This window comes from Azolla caroliniana, unplaced genomic scaffold (assembly GCF_043228905.1).
Source record: "Azolla caroliniana isolate FFs.n. ecotype wild unplaced genomic scaffold, voAzoCaro1.0.p SCAF_20, whole genome shotgun sequence".
Classification (NCBI taxonomy): Eukaryota; Viridiplantae; Streptophyta; class Polypodiopsida; order Salviniales; family Salviniaceae; genus Azolla; species Azolla caroliniana.
In genome coordinates, this window is record NW_028230455.1 from 11,341,574 (window position 1) to 11,355,715 (window position 14,142).

The 14,142-nt window shown below is 41.1% G+C and overlaps 1 protein-coding gene and 1 pseudogene across 2 annotated transcripts in view; both read right to left on the reverse strand.

Annotated features, from left to right (window-relative positions):
- LOC147851013 (GDSL esterase/lipase At5g03820-like) overlaps window positions 1–6,642 on the reverse strand; it is an 8,127-nt pseudogene extending 1,485 nt beyond the window's left edge. Inside the window, exons 1-2 of the transcript XR_015531594.1 lie at window positions 6,504–6,642; window positions 6,329–6,384 (exon numbers count right to left, since the gene is read on the reverse strand). The product of XR_015531594.1 is annotated as a GDSL esterase/lipase At5g03820-like (transcript). The remainder of the gene's footprint in view (window positions 1–6,328; window positions 6,385–6,503) is intronic.
- A 1,648-nt stretch (window positions 6,643–8,290) lies between these two features.
- Window positions 8,291–11,463, reverse strand: LOC147851014 (GDSL esterase/lipase At5g03820-like). Its single transcript, XM_087335896.1, has 5 exons — window positions 11,056–11,463; window positions 10,518–10,648; window positions 9,763–9,996; window positions 9,312–9,564; window positions 8,291–8,519 (listed from the first exon to the last, which is right to left on the reverse strand). Exons 1-5 carry the CDS (start codon window positions 11,330–11,332, stop codon window positions 8,326–8,328), a joined length of 1,089 nt encoding a protein of 362 aa, XP_087192022.1. The 5' UTR covers window positions 11,333–11,463; the 3' UTR covers window positions 8,291–8,325.
- Between the last annotated feature and the right edge of the window lie 2,679 nt (window positions 11,464–14,142).

Consider the following 14,142-nt stretch of genomic DNA (forward strand, 5'->3'; position numbering starts at 1 on the left):
AATCCGATGACTAGTCTGAACCCCGAACCAACTATTTGGTGACCGAGGTTGTGTTTGAAGGGGCGTGTTGAGAATCAAACTCAACTTCTCTAGTGTGGGAACACACCTTAGTGTGTGAACACACCACCTCCTAGTATAGTAACTAGTGTGTCATAGAACTATAAGATGCTATGACACATATCTAGTGTAATTAATTCTCCATCTCTCTTTAGTAAGTGGTGCTTGTAGAAAGAGAATATAGAGAGAAGGTGACTATATAAACACATCTCCTCTTACTTGTAAATTGTTGGTTCATTCTTGTACTCTTACTCTCATTAATATAGTTTTTTTTCCTTGTTTTCTGTATACGTCTCTCTCTCTCTCTCTCTCTCTCTCTCTCTCTCTCTCTCTCTCTCTCTCTCTCTCTCTCTCACTCACTCACACACACAACTGTACACCTTATACATCTCTTCCGCTACACAAAATCACTCTTGATTCTTTGTACACGGTCCATATCTCAACAATAGTCTACTGCTATCATAACTTGATAGTCTTCATCATATACTACTGATATAATTTCAGAACTGACGGTCTCAACTCCAACACTTGCACTCGTGGCAACAAAATGGTGGCATCTCCATCAAATGGATGTCAAGAATGCATTTCTCCAAGACGAACTAGAGGAGGAAGTCTACATGGGTACAACCACCCGACTTCACATCCGAATGACGTATGCCAACTCAAGAAGCCCCTCTACGACCTCAAGCAAGCGCCATGGGCTTGGCATTCAAAGATAACGTAGTTTCTACACCAAATTGGCTTTTAAATGTTGAAGTCTGACAACTCCTTGTTTATCCAAAGCAACTCAAGTGGTCAGATCTTCATTATCGTATATGTTGACAACTTAGTGATCAATGGTGAACACCTAGGAAGTTCAAGATGAAAGACATGAACGAAATGTTGGGGACAAGGTCATCAGTGCGGAAGAACAAACAACATCTGTGATGTTGAAGGACCTGTGTATGAGAATATATAGGATACACAGAGGGAGAGAGAGAGAGAGAGAGAGATAGGCACAAAGAAATGTTTTATTTCTTAATAGCAACAATTACAAATGACAACCAACCACCACTAAAGGTTACAAAGTCATGGAGGAATGTCATTTTTACATCTAGCTGAATCAGCTCCAAGTTGTCGGTGGCCACGACACCGAGCATGAAACGAAGGGTTGTCATTTTCACCACTGGTGAAAAGATTTCGTTGAAGTCGATGCCATATTCTTGTCGAAATCCCTTCGCAACTAATTTGGCCTTGTACTTTAGGTTGGTCGAGTCGGACGTCTCTTTTAGTCAATAGACCCACTTACACGGAAGAGCACCTCGATTCTTCGGTAATTCGACCAAGTGCCAAGTTTTGTTTGCGCAAATGAAGTGCATTTCCGACTCCATCGCTAGATGCCAGGTGGCTGAGTCGGCAGATGCCGATGCTTCTTCATAAGAGGTCGGTTTGCCGGCGTCGGTAAAGAAAATTCCGGGAGAGTACCTTTCCGGAGTTTGCGATAGTCTCTCAAATCTTCAAGGTATGACTGGACTAGTCGCACCGGGTATAGGTGTCGGATGGTCGGAAGCCGAGCCATTCAGTTGTGCTGAATCGGTGGATTCAGGACGGGAGGTGTCGGTTATCCGTGAAACCGATCTCGTGTTGTGGGTTGGGCCTTCATGAAGGGTTGGCACTTCAGAAAATATTACCCTTCGGACTTCAATAGGCCTTTCGGTCGTTTTATGCATAGCCGACTCGTTGAACACGACATCTGAACTTCAAACGATTTGTCTATGCTCGGGGTCCTAGAGTCGGTATCCAATCTCGCCATCAGGTCCATATCCAAGGAAAACGCATTTCCTTGATCTTGGTTCGAGTTTCTGGCGGTCGTCTTTCGGTATGAGGACATACACCTCACAGTCGAAGATCCTCAGCTTATCATAATTCGGCTTACTGTCGGTCCACGTTTCCTGAGGTATTTTAAGTCCTAGAGGTCTACTTGGCGACATATTTATTATGTGTACATCGTAAGTAGAGCCTCCGCCCAGAAGCCATCCAAGAGTTCGGAGTGTTGGAGCATGGATACTATGCATTCTTGAATCGTCTGATTCATGCGTTCAGCAATTCCATTCTGCTCTGGACTATAGGGTTTTGTATATTCACGTCGAATGCTGCGTTCCTGGCAAAATTTGACGAATTAGTCAAACTTGAATTCTCCTCCATTATCAGTTCGAAGAAATTTTGGTTTCCAACCGGTCTTGTTTTCGACCATTGCAAGCCATTCGGAGAAGATCGAGAACACCCAATCCTTGGTTCTAATGGGATAAGCCCACACCTTTTGAGTCGAGTCGTCAATAAAACTGACAAAGTACGAAGCACCACCGAGAGACAGATGTGGCATCGGGCCACAGACGTCCGAGTGGACCAAATCGAGGGGACTCGATTCTCTTGGTGCTGATGTCGGATGTGATGCGGCTACCTGTTTGCCATACTGGCAATGCTCACAGAATTGGTGATCCGAGAAGGAGAGCTCGGGGATGTAATCGGCTCTGGATAGGTGCGTTATGGCGGCCTTGCTGAGGTGTCCAAGTCGTCCGTGCCATAATGATGACACGGGGATATCAACCAAAAATAAGTCACCCTCTTTGAGTGTGACATATAAAGGGTACAAAGAGTGTACCTTTGGTCCTCGAGCAAGCAAGAGGTTCCCTTTGTGGAGTGTCCGCCCTCTTGATGAGAACCTGGCACGGATGCCGACTTCGTCAAGTTGTCTGACTGAGATCAAGGGTCTTGAATGCTCAGGAACGTGTTAGACATTGTGTAGTACAAGTGTAGAGCCACCTAGAAGGTTGAGCTCTACGGTGCCAATTCTAATTATGGCACAGTGTTGCGAGTTCCCGACTCAAACTGAGTCGGAGTGCCGGTCCGAGTATTGTCGAAACCGAGATCGGTGAGGTGTCACATGATACGATGCGCCCGAGTCCAGGAGCCATGTGCTCAATTCCTCAGTCGTAAGTAGAACTTCTGATTCGACTGGGTTCTCTATGGACAGTATGTTCAAGTCGGTCGTCAATATTTCGGCTGAAGAGCCGACGTAGTTGACCTCCTCATGCCTGTTACTCTTCTGATCCGCTCTCTAAGCTTTGTCGGTTTTAGCTTTGAGTGCCCGACAGTCGGCTTTGATGTGTCCCGGTTTCTTGCAGTAGTTGCAGATTTGGTTGTCCCGGGACTTGCTCCAGCTTCGTTGATTGTTCGGCGGTCGAGAAGAACTTCTTCCCCGGTTGTTCGATCAGTCGGTCAAACCTTGTACTACATAAGCTTCATCTGCCGAGTCTTTGGCGAAAGACTTTTTCCGAGTTGCTTCAGTCAAGATTGCACTCGTGATTTCGGAGTACTTAATGGCAGTTGTTGAAGCATTGCACACGGTTGTGATGAAAGTTTCCCAAGAGGAGGGGAGACTACTCATGAGTATCATTGCTCTGAGTTCATCCTCTATTGTCGTCCCCTGAGACGATATTTCGGAGCTTAGGCTTTCGTACTCATTGAGGTGTGCCTGAACCGAATCGGATTCTTTCATCTGCAAGTTGTAGAGGTGTCGGATCAGATACATCTTAGTTGCAGCGACCTTCTTTTCATAAGTTTCCGACAGTGTTTTCCAAAGTTCAAAAGTTGTCGAGCATGATTGCATTGTGAAGTACACTGACTCCGACAAGTGCATCCGAATCGTGGCTCGGACGATTCTTTCCAACTTTAGCCACTCGTTTGCCTTGTATGCTTCTAGAGGATTTTCATTCTCAATCGGGTCTATCTGACCCTTGACTATGAGATAGTCCTGCATTTGTTCCTTCTAGAAGTTGAAGTTCGAACCGTCGAACCTCCTTAGACTCATCTCCGATGAGCCGGATGTTGATGCCATCTGATTTTGCTTCAGATGACTATAGCGATGAGAGGGACGGATCCAACTAATCCTCCCGAATGTCGATTAGCCGAATAAAGCACGAATTTGGTTGTTGCCTGAAGACTGGTCTCAAGTGGTTACAGTAACGGGAACAGAGTACAGCCGGCTAGCGTACTCCAATTAGTGATTTAACACAGTGAGATGCAGACTTCTTGTTTGTCTTCTCTCTTCTCTGTTCTTCAAGAAAAAAAACAGAAACAGAGTGTTGTGTGGTGTATTATGACGGCCAGCAACGGGTTGAAGAACCTTCGACGCTCTGATACCAAATGTTGGGGACAAGGTCGTCAATGCGGAAGAACAAACAACATCTGTGATGTTGAAGGACCTGTGTATGAGAATATACAAGATACACACACACACACACACAGGTAGGCACAAAGAAACATTTTATTTCTTAATAGCAACAGTTACAAATGACAACCAACCACCACTAAAGGTTACAAAGTCACTTTATATAGTGACTATCCTAGGGCAACTGCCCTTTATGCTATTTACAGAAATAGCCCAAACTTGGGCTATCCAAAGGGACAGTGTGAATACGACCATTATACACTCATATTCGACACGAACTTCATTACTTCCTAGGAATCAAGGTCATTCGAACCGGCACCGGCATCATGCTCTCCTAATGCCACCACATATAGAATCTTCTATTCAAGTTCGGCATGATGGACCACAAGCCAATCTTGACTCCCATCGACCCCAAATTGAACTCTAGCACACCATGTGAGCCGACTCAATATTGGCAAATCATCGGGAGTCTCATCTACCTAACTATCACCTGACCCAACCTGAGCTATCCGGTCGGCCTACTTAGCCTATTTATGTAAACACCATGAGACACATATTTGCATTGTGCTAAGCAAATCTTACGATATGTTAGTAGGAGCATGGATTAGGGAACTTCGACAAGGAGTGAGCAATTATTCATCTAGAAGTATGCACAGATGCATATTGGGTTGGCAGTGTATCCAATCGACGGGCAACTTCTAGCTTCGTCTTCTCACTCAAAAGCGGAGAAATCTCATGGAGTAGCAAGAAGCAACATACAGTTGTTCTATCGAGCCTTGAAGCCGAATACAGGGGCACAACCTTAGCCACCTACGAAGCCATTTGGTTGAAGTGACTACATGTAAAGGACTTTAATGAATCGGTCGTCGAACTTATATGTATCTTCTACGACAATCAAAGCAACATTCAGCTAGCCCGAAATCCGATATTTAATGCACGAACAAAACACGTAGAGGTACACTAACACTATGTTCGAGAGCACATCATTGATGCAGATATTGATATTCTCCACATCAGCATTGACCTACAGACGGCCGATATCTTCACCAAGGCCTTAGGAGCAGACAAGCTTCAACAGTTTTCATTAGCACTCAGCCTTCGACCACTCAACACTACAAGCCTTCGTCACCGGCTTGAGGGGGAGGAACCAAAACTACCGACTGGAAATGCTGAAAGCTTAAAGTGGGACAGGAGTCGACACGAGTCAGAAGCCAAAAGCGAGCCGGAACCGGAAGCCGAACAAGACGTCGGAGTCAACACACTTGAGCTTGAAGGGGCGTGTTGAGATATCAAGCTCAACTAGGTTTAGTTATTTTGTCAATTATATAACTTAATATTTACATAAGTAGAATCTAGTTAGTGTGTTGACTTTAAGCCCTTAAATAGGATTTTGCACTTGTACTTAAGTGGGATACATTCTAGATCCTCCACTCTCAAGTTCATTTAATATAGGACTTATATCCTTGTACCTATATTCTCCTCACACGTGCACTCTTGCACATGAGATGTATATATACCTTCATTGTGGGCATTTTTGTAACTTGATGATGCTTATTAATATAGAGAAAGGTCTTTAAGCTATACTCTTGTTAATCATCCCCCATAGTGTTCCTAAGTGTAACTTCCTCTTTCACACGTGCATCCACATACACACACATATATCACATAGTCTTCCATTGCTTAACCACATACGTGATTAACTACTCACATAATTTGATACTAGTTAACCCTTAGTCAAGTACCTAATTATTAACACATGCTCTAATATAGAAATAAAATTTTACAACACATCTCAACGTAAATTAGGCACTTTTACTTCAAAAATGCTTGAAATTCGGGCATTGACTTCCAAGGGGCAATGTAAACCAAATATTATTAAAGAAAACAAGAAAGTGAGACAAAAGTATGTCTTGTTGTTCTTTTGCTCTAAATGTAACTTTAAACAAAACTTTCCGAGACCTTGTATACATCTTCAACACTATATGTCCCCCATTATTGCATTAATCCTCTAGTAAACCCAATCTACCAATGGTATTTTCCATGTGAAGAAACAAATTATACCTCCATCATAAAATATTCCGAAGGCTTTGAGGGTGTTCTTTTATGGTTCTCCACCTCTACAATATCCTTCAACTTTGTGTCAGCCAAATATCATTGTCAAGTAGAATGTCCTGGGTTGCTTGGTTATCAACTTCATGAAGTGCATTCCAACATTGTTCTCTTGTCTCTTCCTCACCTTTGGTCAAGATTTGTGTGTATGGTTGTTTAGGCACCATGTCTACTCCATGCTCTTCCATATTGGCTTCACTTGCCCTTGGTTTTTTTGAAGCTTTCTCAACAATCAATATATTATTCGACAACAAAGAACTAGCCATTGTGATTATCGAAGCTTGTTTGGAAGTGGCTTCTATCTTTGGATTGTCCATAATGGTGTTTCCATACAAGAATTTTGATTAAAATAGTGGACAAACATTGTCTTTGCCTTTTTTCTCACCAAAATTGAGCTCATCAAAACCACTTGTTATTGTCCACTTTGAATAAATAGATGTGTCCACCAACGAGCAGGTTATAGTTGAGTATTGATGACACATGATGTCCACATGGTGAGTGATTTTAACATGTGACCCCATCCATTGCATTCCTCTTATTTAGTGTTGTTTTATTCAAGAAACGGTTGTATATATGTATATTAGAGCCTTGATCCCCAATTTTCTAATTCATACGAGGTTATAGGCATGGTAATAAAGTTGCAACTTGGTTCACAAGTTTTAAAACTATATTTGCATGCGGTGTCACTCTAGTGCCCAAATGGATGCTTGTGCTCCTCAAGAGATAGTAGTTCTCAAAAAATATGGCACTCTAGGTTACTAAGGTTTGAAACAAGATGACTTTAATTTTCCCAACATTCACCGCGTCATTTCTATCTTCCCAAGATGGACATTCATGCTCCACAAGAGATAATAATTCTTAAAAAACGTGGCACTCTAGCTTACTAAGGTCTAAAACAAGATGACTTTAATTTTCCCAACAATTACCATATTTCTATATTCTTACACTGTTGTGTCAGAAATGTGCACGACATGGTCCATCAATATATTTTTGAAAGCACAATCTATGTATTATGTATGAAAGCCTCATCTATGAAAAGGCCAAAATAAATGGTTACATATGTTTGTTTCATTGAAATTTGTGCGAACATTTCTCTACAGTCGAGACTCACCACCCAAGGGAATGAATGGCAATGAACATAATATATACTTACATCACACCATTAATTGGCTATCAAAATAGCCCACGCTCTTCACAAGACAAGGAGCAAGTCCGAATTTCGGCATACCTTTAGAAACCATCTTTATGCAAACAAACAAGTTTTTAATATACACAGTAAAAGTGAAAATGAAAATGAAAAGGCCGCAAAGCACTATTGCGAAATAGTTTTAAGTCAGCTTTGCTGCGTTTGGAAAAAAAAGTGCATCGGCACCTAACTCGTACGAGCTTCGCATTAAATTCAAGGGGCATTTACGATAAGCTTCGCACAACTTCCCTCTTTATGGAATTATACATCGCACGTCAAGATGACAGAAGGAAAAGATTTTAAATCCATTGACCCTGCGTGACAAGAGTGTGGGCCTTTACTACACAACCATGTCATGTATGTCAATGTCACATACAACTAGCTAATGCACACCTCACCTTAGGACTTACTTCCGAATCCCCATTACCACGAGGGTATAGAGACACTGACATGTTGACTCCTTTTACTATTAACCACCACCAAAGAATCATTGAATGTGAACACGCACACATGCATGTAGGCATACCTATCTCTATGCATCATAATCTTTCACTTTGGACACAACAAACACACTCAGTATAGTATTCAAGAGAGTAACAACAACTGTTCCTCTCTTTCTTTAACACTAATAAGTGTGATGCAACAAATAAAATCCATGGCTTTTTGAAAGAATAATATAGGAGTTTATATTGGATTCATACAGTAAAAGAAGACAACAAAAATCCAAGGAGAAAAAGAAAAAAATTTAACTCTTTGTTCTTTTTTATGTTACAAGACTAATTCCAGCCTCAAGGAGACCAGTGGCCAAGATGGCATTTGCAGCTTGAGAAGGGTGAACACTATCAAAGAAGACATACTGGGTCGCGTTCGTGCAAGTCCCAATGCTAAGCCTGTTGCAAAGAATCGCGGTCTCAACTGCGCCAGTTCCGCAACATCCTCTCCTCGTCTCGGTGAATCCTACATATGCAACAAAAAAAAGGTTATCGATAAATATATATTCAGTTCCGATGTATATAAAAAACAAGATTATCGATTGATACATGTTTGTTTCTGACATAAACAAACAAGGTTATCAATCGATTGATATGCGTGTATGTTTCTGACATATACAACAAACAAAGTTATCGATCCATATATATAGATATATGTTTGTTTCTGACATATACAACAAACAAAGTTATGGATCGATATATGTTCACTCATTCATAAAACATGCAATCTGTTATTGTGAGCATACTATAATATATACATACATACATACATACATACATACATACATACATACATACATACAAACCCTTAAAGAGTTCAATAGGTCAAAAAGATTGCCATATAGACTTACGGTCTACCAGGTGTCTTATATAGACCTAGGATTATACATAAATGACAATAAATGGGCACATCCTGGCAGAATGGAGGATAAAAGAAAAGGCAATGAATAAGCCCCTATGGGTGGATAAATGTTAGGAGGGTAGTTACATCAATGCAGGCACAATATGCAATAAGAACCAATAGGTGGATACAATGTTACAATAAATGAGGCACCAACAGGTGCATAAATGTTTGCTATGCCCAATAATCAATCACATGGTAAGCACAATATATATAATGAGCATTAATGGCACATTAAAATGTGTGACAACCCTAAATGGATCACCAAACAGTGCCTAACATTTAATGCACTCTGTTTGGAAAATCAATGCCGAAAATGAAGAACACGAAAAGAAGGAATGATGATGGATGAGTTACCATTTGCAGCAGGGTTGTTTATGAGGTCAAGGAGACCTGTGTAGACATCAAAGTAGGCGATTTTGAGGCCCGGGAGTGAGGCCCCGAGGCGGCCAACTGTTTCGTTGAGGGCTACATTGTAGTTGCTCGCAACCTTGTTTAGGCTCTCGACACAACCAGATGAGCTCCGGGAGACGGTGAGCTCCAATGGTACGCACCCGAACGGGGGGAGGGACACCACACCTATCCTTCTTGCACCATGGTGGTAGAGATTCTACAAAAAAACAAAAAATCGGGCCCATTTCGATGTGTTATAGGTCTCATTAACAAGAAGGGAGGATGATTTCGTTCAAGAGAATGAAAGAAGAAAGCAACGATTGATTTCTCCTCGATCAATTGATCCAATTATCAATCCCCTGACACATTAATGGAAAGGTCCAACAATTATAATACATTTTTGGGCAAATCAAACCTGAATGAATTTGGTCTGGAGCTCCAACACAATTTGGCTGAATTGCGAGACGGTATACAGCTTCTTGAGGCGAGGATTGATGAAATAGTTCTGCAAGAAGTCGCTATTCCCCGCGCTAACAACATAGAGTGAGCCATTGATGATGCTTGATGCATTCTCTGGCCCAACAATTCCAAGCAGCTTCTCCTTGTACTCGCTGAATAGATCCAATTGCTGGTTCATCGTGATCACATTCTATACACAATCGTGCAATCATTAATGTGAAATTTTACATTAAATTGCTTGTAATTGTAGCATTTTAAGAGCAACAGAGTATGAATTTCAAATGACTTGACTAATTCGAGTTTGTGCAGTCATCATATGTACTAATCCAGCAAATAAATACATGCATCAACTAGCATATTACATACAGCACATCATCAATTAGAGGATCCATTAATCGAAGCTTTGATTAAAAAGATACACAGTTAAGAGGACTGCGTAATCGGCGCACTGGATTTGTTAGAGAAGCCATTAGAGGGTTAATTGCATCCTTCAATCGGAAAATAAACCAATTAATCAGAGCACTGATTCATTAGAAGGAACGATTAATTTCAGGACTAATTATGAGAGATAAACTTAGATAGATAACTAATTATGCAGATGGATTCTTTTCATGGGGGAAAAACATATCCATATACCACTATAGTGAATGAGAATCTACACACATGCATTGCATGCGTATGCTCAGAAAACCCACCCACAGATATACTTACAAAGTGTTGGGCAGTGCTGTCATAGAAGCCAGAGCCTCCTGAGCCGAAGTTAGCTCCCAGGGTGAGGTTAACTCCTGAGTTTCGGGACTGCAGATATGGCAGTGGGAAGCTCTCAAACCCAAGAAGCGCAGCTTCATCATGAGCATTACCAGAAAAAAAAAGAAAAAAAAAATTGCCATTTTCAGTCGAGCACCATAACAAAATCAGTGCTTTAGTAAAAGCAATCATACAATGGCGCTAATGCAAGTTTAGGAGGGAAATCGTATCAGTGAAGAAATCAAAACAGATAAGCAAAAACTAGAATGGAGATCGAAAAACAGAAAAAAAAAAATTGGCATTTTCAGTCGAGCACCATAACAAAATCAGTGCTTTAGTAAAAGCAATCATACAATGGCGCTAATGTAAGTTTAGGAGGGAAATCGTATCAGGGAAGAAATCAAAACAGATAAGCAAAACTAGAATGGAGATCGAATGAAGAAAATGGAGTGAGAGAGAGAGAGAGGGATAGAGATTTGTTGGGGGGGGGTTTTGTTTTTACCAGTGTAATCAAGAGCGATTCGGCCATCGCAGAACCTGCCAGTGGGCTGCCGGGTGTCGAAATCTCTACCGTAGGGATAGAAATCGGCCTTGAGGATAGTGTTGAGGTAGTTGTTGTTGCCGACGTCCACAGAGGAGTCTCCGAAGATGTAGAGCGCAGGGACGAGGGGCTGAGCGAGGGAAGGGGTGAGGAGGAAGGAGGAGGAGGAGATGGCGATGGCGATGGAGAATGAGACGAAGGCACGAAGAAGCAAAGTCAGAGAAGAAGAAGAAGCCATAGCTCTGTTTCTGCTCTGTTTCTGCTCTGTTTCTGTTTCTGTTGAGTTATGGAGAACAGAGGAATTGATTGAAGGTTATGTTTATGTTGAGTTATGGAGTGAGTGCATGCCAATGAATGAGAGAGAGAGAGAGAGAGAGAGACAGTAAAAATACACATGAACACATACATGTAGAACTTATAAGTAATATATAGTATATACAAATGTGTGTGTGTGTGTGTTTGGATGAAGAAGAAGAAAGAAGAAAGAAGAAATCAAAGGCATGAATCAATGCCCAGAAGGAGGAGTAATCAATCAATGCATATACATACCATCATGATGATATTTGTTTGTTATTTTGTTTGTTGTTGTGTGTTGGTGGTTGACAGTTGTTGTGTGTTGTTTGGGTGGATGGATGGATGGACTAGATTTGGGTGGGCCCCACAACACGTACGAGCTGATGACCAAATGGGCGGGCATGCATGCATGCGAACTCACAATACGAATGGGTATGGATGAAATAGGTGGGCGCGGGTTGACGAATGAATTGGACGGGTGGGCGGCTGGATGGGTGGACAAACAGACAGACAAAATGGACGGTGGGTGCCTGGGCAAGTGAATGGGGTACACTGACAAATGGAGGGTGGATGGATTGACGGACGGACAAAATGGGTGTTGGGTGGGTACGTGGACAAATGGAAGGGTAGGTGGACACATGAGTGTGGGTGGGCGCACGAATGGGTGGGTACGCGGACAAATGCATGGGTAGGTGGACAAATTAGTGGATTTACAAAATGGGTGGATAGAGTTGTGTGTGTGTGTGTGTGTGTGTGTGTGTGTGTGTGTGTGTGTGTGTGTGTGTGCGTGCGTGTGTGTGAGAGAGAGAGAGAGAGAACTCACAATTATATCAATAAATGTGTGTGAAAAACACTACATACTTACAGTGGGTGTCACAATAGAGTATGGTGACCCACTAACTACATGGGTAGTGCTCTCTCTCCCTTTCTTTATGTGTGTGTGTGTGTGTCCATCCACCCATTTGTCCACCCACATCCATAAAACGCTAACACACATATGTAGCAAACACATGAGGTTCTACAACATGTCCACACGTCCTACAATCTTCTCAGTTGTGTCTTCAATCATCGACCATTGATCCTCGCAATCATCGACTCTTTCCATGTGGTTGAGGGGGTATCGAAACACAATCGTGAAACCTCCTTTCAATTTTGTGATATTTTGTCAATATCTCCTATCATTTCTTGCATGACAGCTTCGCCACTTTCTTGTGTTGAACTCTTTAAATGATGAGTCGTCCTTCGCACCTCCCATTTATGTGCTCTTCTATCTTTCTTTCTTTCTTTCGTTCGTTCATTTCATTCATTGCCTTCTTCGAAGTATGAGTGCTTTTTTACCCACTACAATTCTCACCTCCTACTCATATGCATCACCTTGTACATAGATAGTTGACATCTGTGGAGATTTGGATATGTTGCTCTTGAATCTACTTGAAACATATCAATTCTTTATCATGTACCATTCCTTAAGCATGTGCATGCAAGTATATATGTGGATGTAGAACACTGAGATTTCAGCTTGACTAAATTATACTAGGCTCTTTGTTCTATTTGCATTGCAATACGATCTATATAGACGTCATCTTTATCGATAACCATGACTAAAATTGTAGCTAAACTTAGTTTTTCTATGCATGGTTCCTTGGTGGGTTCTCGATTCGTTCGAAACTGAAGGCGTTTGTTTAACTGTCTGTGCAGGGTCCATCGCCCGCTTTCTACAAGGCATGCGGAAAGTGATGTCCCCATTTTATATTTTTACAATCAATTATAATTAAAAGAAACTCCTTTCATTTCCTTGAGTGTATTTCTCCTTTGTCCAACATGTTATAATTGTGATGCATGTGTATGGTTTGTCCTAGGAAACAATGGTTTTGGATCACAACAAGATCAAACTTACAGAAGGAATTACTCTACCATGAATTATGATATTTTAAGGATATGAGCATTTATCACCTTCCCTAAATCATGATTGGACCAAATAACCCAAATCTCAAAGTTTGATGGAACCAACTTCCTTAAAAAATGTTCTGATGGCACAATGAAGGTATGGATTTTGTAATATTGAGCATACACCTTCCCTCGTATTAAGAGTAATATCAAGACCACCCCTTGTAATCTTGAAAGTACAGAATTTGAGAGAGAAACAAGGAAACCTAGTGAGTGTATTTGATTGATCATAGTGTGATTATTGTTAAACCACTTTACTTACACTGCCTTTTAAATGTTGGAAGTTTGAACTTTGGATATTATTCCTTGATGTAAGGGATATGTTTCATATATTTACATTTGTGTTCTGAGAAAGGCTACATCAACAATTACAGAACTTTTCTAGCTTGTGCTCTGTAAAAAAAGAAGATTACCTACAATCTGGAGACTTGGTGATATTGGGCTAGTCATTGGTTAAGTTTCGATGTTTTGATTTGACAAGTTGCACAACATTAAACATCTGTTTATTTATGTACTTGGTATCCCCCACTCTGTACACTATCTAGAAAATATTTCATATCTAGAAAATTTCCTTGATGTAAATAAATGAAAATTTGTTGGGTCGTACATAATACATTTTCCATTAGGGATATAAGTTTATTCTCTTCATGGCTCGTCGAGAAGTTCAAGATAAATCACCGTGAAACCATTGAGGCATACATATTTAAATACATCAATTATACAATGTCGAAAAACACTTGGGTGGCTGATAATATCCAATTGCATTACTAACATTTTTCAAAGTGCTAGTGAGTCGGGCCACAATTG